We start from the raw sequence: 20,440 nt of genomic DNA, 5'->3' as shown, positions 1-20,440 counted from the left end.
GCACAAGTGGCTAACAACAGCTAGCTTTAATAATATTAGCTAAGTAGATACTACACAGAATCACTACTTGTGGGTTTTACAAAAAAACTTAATGGTGTGCATGGAGTAAAGGATTAGGGATATTTTTCTCTTATTTTTCCATGTGAAGAAAATTACATTCAACTTATTCAGAAGCCTATTTGCTACCAGCAATTTCCAGGGAATACAATGTCAAACAGAAAGTATCAATTAACAAGTCAGAAAAGTAGTTTACAATATGCACATTAAGGTCCTCTACACAATTTTAAGGTGCATTAAAAAAAACAGCCCAGCTTTAATTTTTAGAAGAGACTGACTTTACACCTGCAAGTTACTTTGGATAAAGTATTTCAAGAGCTATGGAAAAAGGCAAAACTGCCATTTTAGGCCTAGGTGAACATTCTCTGCTGGGAAAAACAGCAAGCTTCACTATTGAAGGTTATGTTCTTGGAGTACTCTCAACATCACAGAATTAGAAATATTAGAATTTTAGTGTGCTGAGGGATTTGTCTGGGAGCATGCAACATTGTTTATGACAATCCAAGACACAGGATACTAAGATAATTCCCAATAATAGTAAAAGATTACAGAAACTGAGCAATGACACTTAGGATATTTGAGTTTGAATTTCCCTGAGTTAAATGTAACTCACAATATTGGAAAAGGTAGCAGTTTACAACTCAGTGCAAGGAGAACAAAACATCTTTCAAACAAAACATTAAGAGAGTAAGCTAGTATTTATGCAAATACCTGGCTATGAGGTAATTTAGGGATAACCTCAAAATTGCTAAAAATAAGAACATAGGAATGGCCCAGCCATGCCATACAGCATTGATGTAAATCTGCAGATTAAGAAGAAAAAACAAAGAGAGATGCGGATTACAAACTGGGGTACAGTGAGTTACATGAAACACCACTTCCCACTGTGCTGTTGGGCTCAGAACCATGCAATTCATATTTTAAAAAATTAATAAATTTTAGCCACGCTGTAATTGACAATGGCCCCACACTCAGGAATGCAAAATCAAAACTAAGAATGCACCAGATCTCCAGAGATGACACTTAACTAGTTCTCAGCTGCCTCAGAGGGAATACTGGGTATTTTCAACACTACAATTACTTGAAGGGGCTGGAGGAAAAAAAAAAAAAAAGAGGTAAATCCTCAAGTCTGTGAATCTGCTCCATGACCATTATATGGATGGCACAGAAGCCATGGTATAGAAGTGGTTACAGCAATTAGCCCCATACTGGGCAAAAGGATAAACTCTCACTCTATTATTTCAGGTCAATTAAATCCCAAATTTTTACCAAGACTAAAAAGATTGCAGGAAAACAGGTTTTATTTTATGTAAAAAGTACAAACACAAAAAGTTTCAAGAGGTATTCTGTATTCAGCTTCTAAAAAGAGACTACAGTCTCTCTGTGAGAGACACTAACTACGGTTTTTACTGACAACCCCAAAGTGAAACATTGCTCTGGCTCCCAGGTCCCAGAGCTTTCAAAAAAAAAAAAAAAAAGCTCAAATTTCTTCTTTCAGTTTTTATCTGAAATATGGGCTTACCAGGTGAGGCAAGAGAAAAATCAGCAGATATGGAAAAGGGACAGACAGAGGGCACTGGGAGGGAAGTCTCCTCCTCAATATTCATTCAGCTGTGCCATGCAAAATAGCACAAGGTCTATAACTTACAGGGAGATATTATTTAACAAAAAGGTGTGTGACATTTTCACCACACAGCTACTGCCAATTCCTTTGACAGAAATTCATTTCATATACACTATGACCAAAAGAATTTAGATAATTTAATTAACAATAGGAGGAAGGAAAACAAATCAAAACTCCACTAGATACTTATGTCTCTTTGCAGCATCCAAACCTCATGAAGATAGCATAGAAGTGCTTGAACTTAGCTCACAGACCTGATGTTTGCACTACTGAAATCAAGGCATTTTGCCTCTCATCAGTATGATCCTAACAAATGGCAAAGAGCCCTGATGGGGACAATAGCTTCTCATCAAATGTAACCACTATCAGCATTTCAGCCCTAGACAAGAAGAAATGTCACAGAGGCTGAAGTAACCATTGAATTACCAGGTTTGGGAGACAAGAAAGGAGTGAACAATACCCAGAGAGTTCTAAGCTATTTTAACAATTACAAAGCTATGCTACAAGAGACCCAGGAAACACAATTTAACTGGTTTTATATTTTACAGAAGTCACCACTACTGGTATTTTGTGTCAAATGAAATTACACTTTTTGAATGGACTTGAACTGTAGCACAACCCTTACTCAGGTATGGCAGTTTCAAAGAATTTCAGCAAACAATGTATTTTTTCAAGTTCTTACTGCTCCTTGAGGAGTAGGATAACTTACAATAAAGGCAATAGCAGAAGTGTAGATAGAATACCAGTCTAATAAGGCAGAAAGATTCTTCACAAAATTTGTAACAGGTTTGGCACCTCTCTCTAAATGGAAGTTGAGAAAAAACACAGTATTAGAATTAGCTGGTAGTGGTTAAATCACTTGTAAATTACAAACAACCAAATTAGAAAACTACAGGAATATTCATGACATGTAATGATAAAAAGGCTTATCCAAATGAAAAAGAATTAAACCCACCAATGTAACTGAAAAATTAAAGAATGCATTTCCAAAAACTGAAGTGTTACCCAAGACAAAGATTACGTCTCAGCTTTTAAGTATAGACAAAGGAAAACTATCAATATCATTTATAAGGGTACCCAAGATGCTAAAAGCAGCCTGTTCTCAGCCATGTTCACACTACCCCAAAGACCACTGTAAAGGTCAGTTTGTCTCCCTGTAAAACAATGTACATTAACCTGACTGAATTACAAGCCACCAAGCAACAACTTAGAAGCACAGAATCATTTAGGTGGGAAAAGACCTTTATGACCATCATTGCATTTGACCATTAACCCAGCATTGCCAAATCCACCACTAAACCACGCCCCTAGATGATTTCCTCTGCAGAGCCTTCCTACCCACCATCAGATCAACACTCCTGTCCAAGCTGGTGTCATCTGCAAACTGACAGAGACCACTCCATCCTGCTGTCCAGATCATTGACAAAGATACTGAACAGGGCAGACCCCAATACTGAGCCCTGAGGAACACCACTTTTGACCAGGTGGATGCAGCTCCATCCCCCACCACTCTCTCGGCCTGGCCATCAGCCAGTTTTCTACCCAACAAAGCACACACCTCTCCAAGCCACAATCAGCCACCTTCTGCAGGAAAATGCTCTGGGAAACGGCATCAAAGGCTTCACTACACTCTAGGCAGACAACATCCAGAGCCCTTCCCTCCCTTGCTGCTGCTTCACCAGCCAGATTAAAGCCAGGCTAGATCTCTTGGCAGGACTCTACCCATTGGTAGCACTTTGCTGCTCACGCTTCCTAAGACAAGCAATCCAGCAGATGACTCTCTGTCTGCCACCTCTGCAGACCTGTGCTCCTGCTGTCACTGCATGGGAGACTGACTGTGCTGGGAGAGGCCCACACACAGACACATCCAGCCAGCAAGAGCATGAGGAGCTCTTCCTCTGCTCCCTAAAACCCTCTTATCCTTTACCCTCTTTCACTTCTTGGGCAAACTAGCTAGGGAACACAAGGAAACAGGAGAGGGCTGCTGCAAGATCACCAAGGTCCCTGTTGGACCACACCAGTTTTGCCTTTCCCGATGAGAAGAATGATGATACCTCCTGCACAGAGAGTCTCAGAAGCTCTCACTCTCTTTTGCAGGGGAACTCACAACTTTCTAAGTCTTTCTTCAAGACAGCCTCTGACTTGCTGTCCCAGTTTGTTTGGCTTGACACCGAGGTATCCTGAACACACTTCCTAGGTGAAGTAATTAAGCAACTAGCACTTAGATTTCTTAAGCATCAGCAGCACAAGCAAAGCAGCAGATGAAGTAAGTGGAAGGGCACACCCAAGGCACTGGAAGAGCTCATGGACTCCTTCCATCTGCTCTGCTGCAGCAGCCCACACCAAGCACACAGAGAAGATTGAGACCTGAAAGACTGGAAATCACTGGTGACAACTTTCTGGAGAGCTCTGAGTCAGGCTCCTCGGACAACGGGGATCTAGATTTTGTGGCTAACCTAGTGAAAGTTAGGAACCACCCAAAATTTAACTTTAATACTATTTTTTAAAATGTATTCTGAAGGCAATGCATGTACACCACTGACAACAAGTCACAAGTATTCTCCCAAATGAAACCAGAACAAACACAATGAATAAAATACTGCTAAGTACTTACTTAATCTTCTCATATTTTCAGTCAACCTGAAAAATAATAGATAAAAGCAACTTGTTAAATAGACAACTATAAGTGCACACTTGTGCACATTTGATCCTAGAAATACCCTTCACAGTTATAAACTGTATGTGTATAAAGCTTCATTCTTGCCTGTTACAAAATTTGTTTCCAGTAACTAATACAGTCTACCTTGCACCAGACTGAAAGCTGAAGTTTAAAAGCTCTCCAGCCTAACTAAGACATTGTTCACTGTTTCTGGGAGGCATATGACAAAACATGATAGACAATACAAATCTTATTTTATTTCAGGCAGCAGATAAACTTAAAATCTTTTGTTTTGTCCAAAGCAGTAGTAGTTGAGGTAGTTCTGTACTACTCTGTACTAACACTATTCTGCGTTATTATTTGTTATTGAAACACTTGCTCAAACCATACAAAAGGTTAGTTAAAAAAGAAGAAAAAAAAAGGAGGAGAAAAGTAACTTGTAAAGGCACCAAGAATTTCTCAAAATGACATTAGGGATTTACCTTCTAGCACTAAGCGGCTCTTCTGTTTCCACTGTATTCTCTTCTGGCTGAAATCTGAAGTCCTCAACATACTCCCCAAATTTATCACAAAACCACTTTTGGAGTCTTGAGGAGACTGTGTGACAGCTCTTATCTATAAAAAGGAAGCACTAGGTATCAGGACAATGCTAGAAGACATCTTTTTCCAATGCCAGCCCATTCCCACACACTGTGCTTTGCTGGGAAGCACACTTTGCACAGCTTCCCCATCCTTCACCAACACTCCTTGTGGAAACTTGCAACTTACTTCTGCCATTGCACAGGAACCCAACTGCATTAAATTGGTAAAAGGAGACTAAAGGAGACTCTTGCATTGCTCTTAGGACAGCACATGGAAGCATCTTATTACCCAAAGTACAAAAAGTAAAACATCCTTACAAACAGTAATATTTAGCAAACACATAAAACCATTTTATGGTTAAGAGACTCCTGTAAATGCAAGACTGACGTAAATCTCAGCGCTCCCTGTTGTGCTGAAGGGTCACCTTGGGAAAAGCAAGTGCAAAGTAAAACACTCCTGAGCAGAGAGCTGGACAGCCACCTTGCAGCCACAGGGATTTGATAGGAAAGGGAGGTGGAAACACAAGCAAGATTCTGCTAGAGGCATTTTTACTGCCACTTTCCAACCACTGATAGTTCATCAAGATTGTGAGTGAGCATCTTTATAGAGCAATACAAAAAAAACCACACAGTTTCTTTTCTTCTAAAGTCAACCTTCAGAAACTATGCTGCATATACCACTTTCTGTATATGGAATATACAGTCATAATACTACGTGGGAAGTCTTATACAGCAAAATAATGAAGTGATACACACTTTCTGTACATCAGTTTCAGTGGAAAAATATAATATAGGGGTACATGGAAATAAAATCAGGCTAAAAGCCTTAAGCCACTGCAAGTGAGAACAAAACAATCACCTGTAACTCACAAAATTGTGGTCTAGAAGGAACAGACAGACTATTTGGAAACATAGCTCAATACAGCAATGGCACCAAGAGGATACTGGTCATAATTACTCCATGACCAAATTTAGTACAGAATTCCATTAAATTAATATATGATTAAACAGAGGCATGGATGATTCATCAGCCAATCACAACAGTCAAAATGATGCATTTAAGTTCATGAGAAAAATCCACTGGTGCTCAGAAATAGAATCAAACCATTTATTAATGATTTCCAATGAAATCTAGAAAAACAAGGAATCTAGTGACTGTTTACAGCTGGGACAACATTTCCATTTGAGAATAAAAATATGAAGCTTCCCACACGCTAATACTTCAGAAAATACTGAGAAAGAAATTTTGACAAGAGGAAAAAGCTGTCAGGTTGTCGCTCACATAACAGAAAGCATTGACACTATGGAAGTACAGGAGGGAAATTTCAGATTTAGTCCACAGATTTTAAAGCCTAATTCTCAAACACAAGTTGTAAGAAGGGAAGTAAAAATGTACTGAAAAACTGAGAATTTGACTGCTGCCTTAGTTCTTTCAGACATCAGTACATTATTGAATTCATAATTAGCATCAGCTTGAGAAATGTACATGGCCGTGTAGGCGCCCAACAAATTAATAATTCTTAATCTTACTCCTTCTCCAGAATGTCTCTTCTTTTAGACAAAGGAAATAGTAATATGGTTAGTGGCATAACAGACCTTCTGCAATTGAGCACATTTTTTCTAAGTATTATACCTGTTTTCTGGTAAGTCAAGGATCAGCAAAGCATGACAGAATGATGAAGTGAGCCAACAGGTTTCATTACTTAACTCTGCCTAAAGGCCTTACAATGCACAATAAATTCCTTGCTCAGGTATGCTAAGCTAACTACAAAAAGTAAATGCAGAACCATGTACAGAGAGAGAAGTTCCTTGCATTGTCATTTGTAATCAGCTTCTTCAGAGGCAAGATTTGATCTTCTAAGGATCTTAAAAAAAAAAAAAAAAGTAAAAAATCCAATTGAAGTGCTGTTAGAGATCTGACCAAGCTCACCTGTTCCATTGGCTTGTGCCTGTGGCTTTGCAGGTTGCTGAGCTGCAGGCACCTCTTCTGCCCTACAAAGAAAACAATTTGAAATGTTACAGAGGTAGAATTTATTCCTTTTTAGGTAAAGGAAGCACCAGAACCTCCACAGTTTCCATAGCTGAGATTATACAATCATGACAAAAGAAACCCAGCTTACGCCCTTTCACAAAACTCAAAATACTCATTGCACTGGGATCCTGGGAAACACCACCCACTGTGAGGTGGGGTTTGGCCATTGCTGTCACCAACAGCTCCATTTCATCTTACAACTGCTCAACAATGTAGTATTAAATTTCTTGCATTATTTATGCCTTTGTGTGGTATATTCATTGCAATGCCTGCCAGGAAAGTTCTTCAGAGCCATGACTTTTCCCACAGCAATACATTAAAAGGGATTCCATATCACAAATTGATAACCACAGCAGGAGAACAAAACCACAATTTAACACACAAATCTTGAATCCTGCCATTGCTACTAGGGTCAAACAAGTTCACAAGAGGAACAGGTGTTCAGAATTATTTAAAATGTTATATTGTAAACTCTCAAAATACACAGATCACAACCAATTTGAAAAATAACTTGAGAAATTGAAATAGCCTGAAAAACTGCAACGAAAATGTTCTAAAAATATATGTCAAGTAGCTGGCATCATTGGTCTCACCTTTCAAAATGACTCAAGAATATTCTCATCCATTAAAAATTAACAGATTTTTTGAAACACAAATGCTTTTGGCATTCTGTACATGTGCAAGGCTTCAAATTACATTTGTACACAGCCTCCAACTGCCAACCTGAGTTGAGAATACTTCAGGCTTCAGTCCCAAAGTCTTCAGTCATCCATGCAGATACCATAGAGAAAGATTTTTCTAATCAAGCAGGAGCTTTGACAACGTAACACCAGCCACAGCAAACTTTACTTGACAGGCAGTTGTATGATTGAAAAGATTATTTCTTGAAATAAATGTGCCAGTTGTGCAATTTCATGATCACTCATTTATCAGGCAATGTAAGCATTTTCAAATATTCCTTTCATCTTTTGCTCCTCAGAAAGGGAACCAAGTGAAACATGGTCAGCAAATGAAGAGCAAGAAGAGGAATCCCACTGCACTGGGCAGATTGCAGCAATACAGCTGGACATACAGCTCTCTCCTGCTGTTCCTCTAGAAAGGACATTAGGAAAAGATATCACTGTACTGCCTGCACATGGAAAAGGTCATTACTGCTGTGTGCTGCTCAACATTACCACACATCAATGAACATGATGGAGAAACTACAGAACTTGTTACCTCCCTTCCTTCCTAAGCATTCTTGATCCTTAATGAGCTTTCCACATCCTTGTTCATTTCTAAAAGAACATTTAGAAGTAATTTACTGATTTATGAATTACAGCCCAACATTTACTGGTATTAAAGAGATGAAATCAATGGTTTTTGCTTTGGAAGACATTTGCTTTCATGATTCGTCAGGACTTTTCCCCATGGCTTCTGTATTTGCAGCAACTCTTCCTTTCAAAAGTCATCTGAAACGTCATCAGTTTATTTTCTTCAGCTAAACTTTAACTTTGGTTTCCATGCCATTTTACCCCAGTGTCTATATAAGCCACAGGTTCCTTGCCTAAAAACACCTCCTATCCTTGCTTCTTCTCCCATACCATTGCATCTCCTCCATTTCCAGCTCTCAAGACAGACAGCAATAAACATGATCAAATTTGCACCAACTCTTATCCAGTGGTGTCTTGTTTTCCTCTACCAGCCACACACCAGATGGCTACACCATATATTGAGCATTTTCAACTGAAATCTGTCATTGGGACTGTGCTTCATTGAAGCTGAAGCCACATTTAGGTGGAAAGGAGGTGGTCATTAAAATCAGGCAGGAGCCAGTTACTCAACCCATTCCAGCTGTGTGGGGGCACTGACTGGGGTGGTGTCACACCAGAACTCCTGGGACAGAGCCAAGACAAGATCCCACCACTGTCAGCTGTCAGAGCCTTCGGCCTGGGTCTTCCTTTGACATGCTGGGGTGTATTTTCAAAATACATCCCAGCATGTCAAAGCACAGCGTCATTACTCCCCACGTTTCTTAGGCAAAAAATCAAGAAGTAGCTCTGTACAGCAGCTTTACTGGGCTCCATCAGGAGCACATGACAGTGAGCTTTGGCCCTTCTTGGTGCTTTTGTTTCATTCTTCTGGCAATGCCTTACTTGCCATCTGCCTGTTACTTCTTCCCTGTGAAGAACCTGACCTTTACGAATCATCAGGTTAATGACAGCTCATTACTGCACCTGTGAATCAGGTTATAATTAGCCACTTCAGACAGATCTGTGACAGGAAGCTCAGAATTCATTGTTTGGGCTTGCACACCTACTGGGAAGTTCAATTCCAAAACCAGGTCATGCTAAAGCATCCAGTTCATCAAGACCACTGACAGAGGGAAGAAATTATCTTTCCAAGTTTCTGAACCAGTCTTTATGCCAGAGATGATTTAAAAGGCTGAAAAACATAAACAGTCCCCAGAACAACACTGCGTTCCTATGTGGGCTTCCTAACCGCAGCCTGAACCTAAGATAACAAGCTGCATTAATTCCTCTTGGACACACTTTCCACCCAGAAAAAGGGTGTAACTGGTAACACCAACACATCCCCAACATGAAGCTGGGTCATCTTTATGCAACTAGAGATTGCAGCCATTTAAAGCACAGGCTGCTTGAAACAGATAAGAGCAAACTCAGACAGTGCAGGAGACAAACACAAACTGTCTGTTTTGTTTATCTCCCTTTTATTTTAATATACCAATGTCAGGGAAGCATCAATATTAATGAATATTAGAGCTGTTCATGACCAGGACACGTCTCTCTCAAAAGCAACTAGCACACTCTGATGCAGTGCCCATTCAGTGCTGCCCCACAGAACAGCTCCCAGGTGTTATTTAATTATTTAGTTGCAAGCATAACACAAAAGTTAAGGGAACCTTGACACTGAAAACCATTTCCCTAAAATAAACATGTTCGTTTGTGCATGTTAGGCCTTGGATACAGCTGCAAGTAGAGATGTCTGTGAATCAACAGACTGCCCCAAAAAACTGGATGCAGACCAGAATTGCTGGACACAACAGGTGCAGTCCCTGCCACGATGTTCTCAGACATATTCAAAGCAATTTTCCCAAAGGCTAACTCCAAGTTCACAAGCAACCCACCACTAGTTTTGCAGCCACTGTTGTAAAAGACACTCAAGGCTGCTAACACTTTTCCTACTACTAAAAGCAACCTGAATATGTGTGTACTTCCATCAAAAGCACATTCCAACCTCATACATGCAAAAATAAGCAGGTATTTTCTTAATCTAGTTTAAAAACATATCTCTCAGGTATGTATGGCTTCTTACCCTGAAGAGCTGTTAAAAAACCAAGTTAAATAATTTTCATGCTTTCCAACTCTTTCCATTAAAATACACCAGGCATTTCAGAAGCCCTTGCTATTCTCATCTACAATGAAGGACCGTGATTTATGCAGAAGCATTGTCTATTTGGTCCCTGTAAAAATAGTTCACAATGACACTAATAATATAATATAATAGTTCACAATAATAACAGGGTGTGCTGCGTAAGTCAGAAGCTGCTGGTAAGTGTTGTTGCAAAACTTTTTGTTATTTTTCTTTTCTGCATGACTGTAGCTCACAATTTGCAAAATATGGCAGTTACAGCTCACACAAACTATTCCAGATTATTTATGCATCATTCTGCTCACAATATGTCATAAGCTTCAGCTGCCACACCAAATGCTGGGATGTTCTGAACTGTATCTGTGGAAAACTTCAGCTGAGGCCACTGTATTTCTGAATAATCAGATATACAAACAATAAACACCAGGACAAATGAAAGCACCAAAAATCCTCCTCTTCCACTCTACCCTCTTTCCTGTGCACAAATGTGACCTCAATGAAGGAAGCCCATGTTCTTCACTAGAAAAAAATAATTAAGATTTTGAACTTGTTTTCTCCTTGCCAAATATTTTTCATCATGTTTTATATTGATAGATGTATTATCTGTCTCACAAACACTTTTGAATACTGCAACTTTTAAAATAATTTCTTTTTTAAACCATGGCATAGTTTGATTTTTATTAGCAGTTTACCTCTGCAAGCAAAAAGAACTGTACATGCAAACCCCAGCCTTCAACTAAGTACCACAAAGCTGCTCCCTCCCCTACCAGGGGACATATGAATATCTATTTTAAAACTGCTAACAATTACCTCAGAAGCGGGGTGAATTTGATATAACCAGACAGAACTTGCTGCAGTTACTTTGCTTAATAAAATTAAATTTCCATCAGGCATAATATGGCCTATTACATATCTGACTGTGTAAGCCAACATTTCCCCTACAGTCCTAATAAAAGTATTTTTAAATGTCCACAATGACGTGCAAAATATAGTAAGCAGAGAAGATTTCACACAATGAAGCACAAGTTAAGGAAAAATCATGGACAAACAAATTGTTCTCCTCCTGGGTAGAAACCAAAAAAATTTCAAAGTCTTATTTTGTTGTCACCTTACGCATCCTGTCTGTCACAAAGAGGTTGAAATAGTAGTAAGACCAGTTACAGAAACATTTTGGTAGAGAGGATAATTGGCTGAATGTAATCCCCAAGTGGAATACCCAAGCTGACAGGACTAATGTAATCCTTAGGATGTCTAAATAGCACTCAGGGAGCCATGTCATCCTACCTTAATTTAGCCATGTCACTCCTGCTAGAGAATTGCTGTTGCTCACAACCCAACAAGGTACAGATGTCAAACACAAATATTGCTAAACAAAGACCTTCCATTCTCTGTAAAACCTGTGCTGATAAGCTGCAGCGGGCCAGATCAGACTCCGAGTCAGCCTCATTATTCTGAAACACTGCAGGATGATGAGTGCTATCCTGCAGAAGAAGAGAGCTCCTCATCCTCCTCCAGGACTCTCAGCCATGCGGAGATCCCTCTCCCCCTCCTCTGTGCATGACCTGGAGTCAAAGCTGAAGGCATGTGCCAGCTCTAAAGACAAGCATGTGGAATTTGCATCTCAAGCAACTTCTTCAAGGCAGCAAGTCACAGGTGAGAAAGTATCCTCTCCTTAAGCATCAGTTTCATCTCCCAGGAGCAGGAAACAATGCCCAGTGCTTTGTACAGCTGCTACTGTGCCAGCTGATACTCTCAGCACGCAACCGGCCCAAGCTTCTCCTCTTCAGCTGGCCACTCTGACAGGCAACAGCAGCCCAGACACACAGCCAGAGCAACCAGCACAGGCAGTGAAAATGCACTCTCACATCCCAGCTGTAAGAGCAACTTTAAAATGCCACTCAAAAGAAGTCCAGGTCAGAGCAGTCTGGGACACCTTCCCACTGCACAGTTGTGGTGCTGGCTTGAGAACCAGACTCTTCCACAAGGACCCTTCTAAGCTGGCCTGGCAGCACAGGCCAAAGACTTCACATAGACCAACCCTGTACAGAACCAGTGATTTTGGAAAGGCATCACTGAAATATCACCTAAAAAATCCCACTGTAGGGGGTACTGAGAATAAGATGGAAGGCCTAACCTATCTTTTATTATCTAAAGCCTTGGTGCATCAATACTCTGAATAATGTTCAAACTCTCAAAACAGTATAAGAATGGCAACTGAATTGATGAAGGGGATGGAGTACTCTTAAAGAGACAGTGGAAACTCTTTAGCCGGGAGAGAATGTAAAAGAAAGGACTCATTAAGGATGGCAAATAAACTGAATGCTGAACAGTAATTCACCAAATCTTACAATTCTTTAACTATGAGGCACTTCTTGAAAGCACTATAATATCTGTTAAAAAGGAAAGCAAATAAGATGCTTCTTTAGAGTTAAGAGGGGACTTCTGTAATGTGTTGTCTCCTTAGTTTCCAGATGAAGACAGCTCCAGCAATTCAGTATTAAATAAATTCATGGATAACAGGTCTGCCAACAGAGAGTGAAGTGAAAGACAGCAATACACCTTCTGACACCCGTAAATAAAGTATGTGTGTATGCTTACAATGAGTGGTTGAGGGAACAGGGGCTGTTTAGCCTGGAAAAAAGGAGGCTCAGGGGAGATCTCATTGCTGTCTACAGTTGCCTGAAAGGAGGCTGTAGCCAGGTGGGGGTCAGCCTCTTCTCCCAGGTAACAAGCTATAGGACAAGAAGAAATTACCTCAAATTGCACCACAGAGTTTTAGACTTGGTATTAGGAAAAATTCCTTCACCAAAAAGGCTCTCCAGCACTGGAACAGGCTATCAAGGGATATGGTTGAGTCACCATCCCTGAAGGTGTTTAAGAGACATGTAGATGTGGCTCTGGACTGCATGGTTTAGTGGTGCCCTCAGCAGCGCTGGGTTAATGGTTGGACTTGATGGTCTTAAAGGTCTTTTCCAAACTACATAATTCTATGATTCCATGGGAGCAGGGTAGACAGGCAACAGAAAGAAACTAGGCCCACATGTTTCCTACAAATAGCTCTTCCATTGCTACCAGTGGATGTGGACTGGCCTGAGAAAGAAGGTATTTTTACACCTGAGTACAGAATAAAGGGGGAGGCTGGGAAGAATTTGCATGGCACCGGGAAACCACATATCTGAGCAAAACATTTTGCCTGTCTGCTCTTGCTTGTCACTTCTAAGAAAGTGGCAGTGCTTAGCATGTGATCACCAACTCAGCCTGCACTGTCTCCTGATGACAGCACTTGGTGGCAAGCCACAGATCCTGCTGCTCAGAGTAATCTCAGCTGGGGAAGATAAAACAGGCAGCTACGTACACAAGGGGTCTAGAACAACCAGGCTCCCAAGCAACTGCAGTGGTCTAAAGAGCTACTTAACAGTAGTTAAGCAGAGTAAGGAGAGACAACATCAAATGTGATGCTTTGCATATCAAGATGGATGCCCTTGAGGCTGAAAGGACCTAGGAGCATGGAGAGGTGTTTCCATCTGTCACTGCAGTGGCAAGAAAGGCTCAAATTCCAGCTACTCATATGCATTTAGGGCTTTGCTGTGGCACTGGGACATCCTTGCTGCTGCTAGAGTAAGAGTAACAAAGACTGGCAGTCTGGAGAAGACACGGGTTTTGAGAAGGGCAAGCATATGCAATGGCTTGGCAAAGGCTCTGGCATTCAGCAGCTCCAGGAAGGTAAGATCCCAGAGGGAGAGCACCAAAAGAGGTGAAATGAAAAATATCTCAACAAGAAAGTGTCATGGCACTTCTGTAGCTACAGCAGCATGAATGGCCATGGATGTTAATTATGTCATTTTACAGGACAACATAGACAGCTGCCCTCTCTGTGACCAGTAATTTATTTTAAGAGCACCTGGGCTACAAACATATGCTTTTACCAGCACTTGCAGAGACAGTCAGAGATCTCAAGTGGCTTTCAGCTCTACAGTGAGGATGTTTCTCTTACCTTGCTTTAAGTACTTCATTGACTCTTTGTTCTAGTTCTAATCTCCTCTGCCGTTCCTTTTCTAGCTCCTGCCTTAACGTTTCAGCGTTTGTTTCTTCTCTCAGCTTCCTGAGCTCCTCCTCTGTTAATTAAAGAAGAAGATAAAGATTTAGTTACCCTGAAGTATTTCTATATGAAATTTAAAATTAATTATGACAGATTCAGTGGGGGGGAGGGGGGATTTTTTTAGCTGTGCTATATCAAATATGTTCACCAGAAAAAAAAACCAAGCATTCAAGGGCTGGACAGACTTCATAAAAAGCACACAGCTGTATCAAGTACAAAATGTTTCATTACAACTGTTAAACAAGGAGGAAAACAACTCCAAAGTTTTCTTTTCTAGATGCAAAATAAGCCCTTGGTACAAGCTATCTTTACTTAAACATGACATACTCTTCATACCCCAAAGAAATTATCAGCAGAAAAGGCTGTCTTGCTAAATCTTGCCTGGTCATAACAAAACAAAGAAACAACAAAAAAAAAAGTATCTGCTTTCTTTCCTCATGTCTGTGGGTGGGAAAACACAAAACCACAAACTCAAAAGAAGTTATATGATGCCATATAAACCCATGCCCATCAATTTCTGGCACTAAGCCAGATGGTCCCTCTATGAGCCTCAGAACCTTTTAATTTTAAGAAAGGGTTGTGAAACAAGACACTAAGTTAAAATTTTTACACTTTTCCAAGGTTATTGTGTACCCTACTAAAGTCTATGTAATAATTATAATACATAAATATACTCACATATTTACTTATACAAACACATACACACTCTCACAGTATTTTTCACAAGTTAGTATCAAGTATGCATAAGGCTTTTTAGTGGCTAATTAGCCCTGCTTTTTGTCACTGGCAGTGTCCTTGCTCATGACCTTATTTTACTCTAGAGCTAAAATGGGGTCACTATTACTGACAACTTTTCCCAGATAGGCATACATGAGACATGGCAAAAATAAGATTGGGCATCCCTCTCTCTTTCTTTTTTTTTCCTTTTTCTTTTTAAACCAAAATTTACTTTACTTTTTTTTTTTTTCCTCTGGGATGGTTTTTAAGCTCAATCACAACAATCAATAGCAGAACTGCAGGTGTATTTCAAGTTTACAGCAAACAGAACAGAAACTACTTCCTATTTCCACTACCATCACAAACACAGCTGGTTCAGGCTTTTTACATTGCTTTACAAGACTAGAATACTATGCTATACCCTCCAGAGAGTTGTTACACAATGTCTTCTGTTTCTTCTCACATATTGCCTTCTAAATCTTTGATAATCAGAGAATTTTGGTATCTGAGCCTCACTGACTCCAATTACCATGCTTCTTGAGAAGGTCTGAAGCCACAGTGCAAATGTCCAGAGGAACTGGACACTCTCCGTGCCCTGCAGGAAGCCCTGAGCACGGAGTCCAGTCACTTCATCTGCACTCCTGCAGCAGAGCAGGAGCTTCAGAGCACGGAATTAGGAGAGATGGGAAGAAGATACATGAGCCAAGGGGACAGCACTATGGCTGCCACTGTGAGGCTGCAGACTGAACTCCACCAAAAAGAAAGGAATGCTGTTACCCATCTCCCCACTGAGAGTCAGCGACCCTGGGAAGAAGAGCTGGAGCACAGAAACCACCATGTTATCCCCCAGCAACTAAAACTGAGAATCCCCAAGGGTGGGGTAGGGAAATGTCACTGGTGCAGAAGGTATTGTCTCTCCTGTAAATAAAGGGAAAGGTATGGATGTAAGGGTAGACTTCTTCATGGAGCTGTTCCTAATTACGCATCCACAAGGAATTTTAAATCCAACAAGAAAGCTACATTTATAATTAGTTTACCCTACTTTAAAGGACTTGCCTTGTTCCAGAACGAGAGCCTGCACACAGCTGAGGGGAAACATCTGTTGCACTTCAAATGCACTGGAGCTTGTGCAATATCATGAAGATATCACAGAAAGTTCCAAAGCTTGACACAGACGTTATCTTCTCAAGACCATTAAAGGGAAAAAATTTGTCATGTCTTCATTACGCATTTTTTGTTTTATTAAAGAGGAAGTGACTATGCATTTTGTGTACATAAGAAAACCACACACATTATAAATTAACCTCAGTGTCCTTGAAAGTCAGATTTTCCAGCTTCCTAAATTCCAGCTGTTCTGATTGCGCTACATCTTGTACTACTAAAACCAAAACAAAACCTCCAGAATTTTTACCTCTTGTCCTCCAAAGAGGACAAGCAGTGCCAAATATTCTTTATGGGAAGAGGCAGAGTTAAATGGTGCACAGTGAAAGAGGTAGAACTCCTATAAAACAAACAAAAAAAATACAACATCCAATCCTTAAGGACTGTCATAGCTTCACATTTCAGAGCATTTCCTAACTTTCCCATACATGACTGCAATTCAAATCCACCTCATCAAGTCCTTAAAGCAGTATTTGTTGCTACTTTGGCAGCAGTGTGGTCTGGCAGTGTAAAACCTTCGTGTTCAGTTAGTTAAATACTGCTAAGTCTGCTAAGCAACAGAAGCCACAGAGAGGGGAAGGGGGGGAAGTTCTTCCTTGCTCTCTCCCCTGAAATAATCTACCACTTGACCAAGCTGAACTACACTTTTAAAGCAAATTTCTCTGTCCCTGAAGAGACCTCCTGCAGAATGACTGAAGCTGTCTACAGAGAGCAGAGGTCACTGACCCCTGAGAAGAATACATAAGAATATTTCACTATGGTATCTGTCTGCTGAGCTTTACAGATGAGTACCCTCCATGAGGATGAGAATGGAGGGCTCCTGGGATTTCATCTTCAGTCAGTCAAAATTCAAACATCCTCCCCAGTCTGCACACATACAAAAGGATAAAACATAAAATGTCAAGCTTCAAGGTTGCAGATTAATCAGTTTCCATAATTTCCTTCCCAGGCACATCCATCATGGCTCAATACCTCCTCCAGGGCAAGAAACATTAAAACATTGCTGGTGGCTCAGTGCATGTCTTAGCTGGACACTCAGGTGAAGTGAGCAGCCATAAAGGTACCTGGTTAGAAGGGGGAAATTACTAAAAGAAGAAAGTGTCTGATGAAATACTGACAGAGAAAATGCTGGTATGCCTGGGAACTAGACCTGGGAACCAGAAGCATTCTTGAGAAGTGTAGCTGGCCTCTCTGAAATGCACGGCCTGGTACCTAGAAACCTGAGACACCCTGAGACACCATTGATAAGCACAAAAACAAGGAACCACAGTAGCCACTTATGATCTGAAAAGGTGAAAAGTAGTCCAAAAACAGGTAAAACATGCTGAGGAAGTAAGACTTGGTAATTGCCATTAGCTGTTTTATCTGCAGGAAAAAGAAAAATAATAATTGGCCTGAGAGCATCTATTGGCTGCTGAAGTTGTAAGGTCCTACACGTCCTTATTTCTGTCTGATGTGACTTAATTTTTATCCAAAACAAAACTTCTCTCTCCAAGAACTTTGCATGCTGCACATACTTTTCCTTTCCTAAACAGGATGAACCCTACACACAAACTTTCTAAGAGATCTTGGACCTTCACCCAGGACAGTTTCCACCAACATCTGGGATGGTTTGGTCCATTCTGCCATCTGTCCAATAAGATGGATACTGGTATTAATGCAAACATTTGTCTATGTGCATATAAATAATCTGTCATACTTACATTTTCTGTGGTTTTACTGGAAAGTTTGCTTCATTAGTGAAAAGCCAGTAATAGTATATACCTACTTGGTTGCTGCCACACTACTGACTGCTCCCAGGAATTTGTAACAGCTCAATATATATTTATACATATGTATATTTGCGTTATAAATCATAGGTATAGTTGCTAGCCATGATTTTTGTCATAATAAATATTATTACAAAATAATCTTTTTGTAATAAAGTAGACAATTTAGAGTAAAAAACCTCCATGCCCTTGAGTCTTAGGGAAGCCTGTAAACCCAGCCACAACCTGCCAAAATACCTACACACTGGGTTTGGGTTGTGACAGCAAGTGTGACTCTGAAAAAAATGCTTTAGAAGCTCTCCAGCAAAGCCAGCTTGTGTAGAAAAGCAGGACAATATCTGGATGCTACTGCTCCTTTAAAATGAGCTATGAAAGTCTGTGAGACAAGGCAACAGTGGTGTTTCAATGACAGTAATCATTACACTTCTTACTGCACTGTAAACCCTAGGAGAATTGACCCCATAGTAAAGACCATCATCAGTGATGTATCTCACAGGTTACAAAAAAAATTTATCCATTTCAGTTTTTCTACAGCATTTTATCCTCTATGAAGTGTAATGGGACCTGAACTCTTAGGATTTGACAACTGAAATTGAAAGACTGAGCATTTCAAAAAGCTTAGCTGATACCAGGCAACTGCTAAAAGACAGCAGCACCCAGTGTTTTGTTGCATCATTTTACAGCATCAGCCACTACAGCAAGTGAAAAAATTCACTTTGCTCCTCAGAATACTCACACCTAAGAAATGTTCTGATAAAAAGCACTTTAACACCCAAGTATTTAGTATTCAGTATTTAGTTCTGGTGAGACTGAACAGAATGTGAGTAGTGTTTAGAAAAGAAGGATGAGACATCAGGCTAGAAAGGCGTGGCAGAATGCTGGATTTCTAATTCAAAACTGCTTGTGCAGTAAAGCGGATGTTTCCCTTAATCCCAGGATTGGAGGTAGATTAGGGAGCCTCCTTGTAGCTGTTTTATATAATACCATTTCTTCCTAGACCTACGGGTATGTTGCAAAATCCCCCTCTGGGACAAAGTGACCATTTCAGAGCAGAGCTAGAGATCAACAGTCACTGTTTCTAGCTACCTGCATTCAGTCTAGTGTTAAACCTAAGGAATTTAATCTGAGTTAAAAACTAGAAACGGCAAAAAGCATGTGTGCAACCCTGTCATATTTACGTGGGGAAACACCAGTACTTAACAGGACAAAAATAACCCTTCTACATCTATGTTAATCATGGTAAATCTCCTTAAAACCCTTTGAACATTACTGGAGTTCAAGTATGTTATTTAATTGTTACTAAACACATTAAATCCCAAGCACACACTTTCAATCTGGATCTCACCAGTTGTGCTGATGGAGCTACCTACACACTGGGAGTTCCCTCCAGGGCAGGCAGCTTCCACCCTTGCCAGACTCCCAGCTCCTACAGAAAGCTAATATGTTAACTTTGTCCCAAGTAAAACCACTATATGACACTACTAACAAAATGTCAGGAGTCTGAAAACATCAGATATTTTTATCATCACAGACACTGAAGAGCTTTTAGTCTTTGCTGTAAAAACCAGCAGCAAATAGCAGTGCTGTGAAAGACATGGAGCAGCTCCATCATTTCTGATAAAGCAAAGACAAACAAAGATTGCCTGACCAACAAGCAGTGATGGAGGAAGAATCTGCAATGGAATTCCCTAATCTGTTTTTTTCCTGCTTGCACTTACTCTGCAATTTACATACTCCTCTGAATATCTGTTCACAATTCATAGCTATAACTAGATACAGCTTAATTGTGCATTATTTGTTACGTGTTCTTCTTCTAATCCATGATTCTCCTTCTCCAGGGCATATGTTTTTTCCATCAGTGATTTGAGAACCATGGAGACTGCCAAAGAACTTATCATAAATGTACCCAAAAGATTTCAGATAAAACATTACCTTTTGATCCCAGACATTGTGAGATATTCTACTTCTCTGCATGCCAGATACTTGGCAAAGTGCTTATTTAAGCCATTACTCTAGCAGCTCCACTTTATTTACTGTCCTTTCTTTTTAAAGTCACCTCTTAAGGTCATGTCATCTTTCATGCTTGGATTTCTACACTTCACTTGGGAATCCCAAAGCTCACTGCTTAGGAGGATTACTCCAAGGATTTTATGAAGGAAGAGCCTAAAAATGTCCTTTGTCAAAATGGATACCAATATTCTTGTTCTCCATAGCTCTTCCAGAGATGAACAACAACTGGTCTGGAAGAACTCCTCTTTTTTGGTTTGGGTTTGTTGGGGTTTTTTGGGTTTTGTTGGGGGGGGCGGTGTTGTCATTTTGTTTTGTGGGGTTTTATTGTTTTAGGCATTTGTGAACACCTTGATTTGTCA

General features: G+C 40.2%; 1 protein-coding gene across 5 annotated transcripts in view; it reads right to left on the bottom strand.

Moving 5' to 3' along the window:
• GRAMD4 (GRAM domain containing 4) overlaps positions 1-20,440 on the bottom strand; it is a 74,690-nt gene that overhangs the window by 14,872 nt on the left and 39,378 nt on the right. For all 5 annotated transcript variants that reach the window (XM_064422110.1, XM_064422112.1, XM_064422113.1 and 2 more), the window contains exons 4-9: positions 14,320-14,440; positions 6,852-6,913; positions 4,823-4,955; positions 4,296-4,321; positions 2,391-2,482; positions 769-860 (exon numbers count right to left, since the gene is read on the bottom strand). In XM_064422110.1, the coding sequence (XP_064278180.1) occupies positions 769-860; positions 2,391-2,482; positions 4,296-4,321; positions 4,823-4,955; positions 6,852-6,913; positions 14,320-14,440 (526 nt within the window). The remainder of the gene's footprint in view (positions 1-768; positions 861-2,390; positions 2,483-4,295; positions 4,322-4,822; positions 4,956-6,851; positions 6,914-14,319; positions 14,441-20,440) is intronic.

Source organism: Passer domesticus, chromosome 5 (genome assembly GCF_036417665.1).
Source record: "Passer domesticus isolate bPasDom1 chromosome 5, bPasDom1.hap1, whole genome shotgun sequence".
NCBI lineage: Eukaryota > Metazoa > Chordata > Aves > Passeriformes > Passeridae > Passer > Passer domesticus.
Note: the sequence above shows the minus strand (reverse complement) of the source record. Positions and strands in the feature narration are given on the sequence as shown.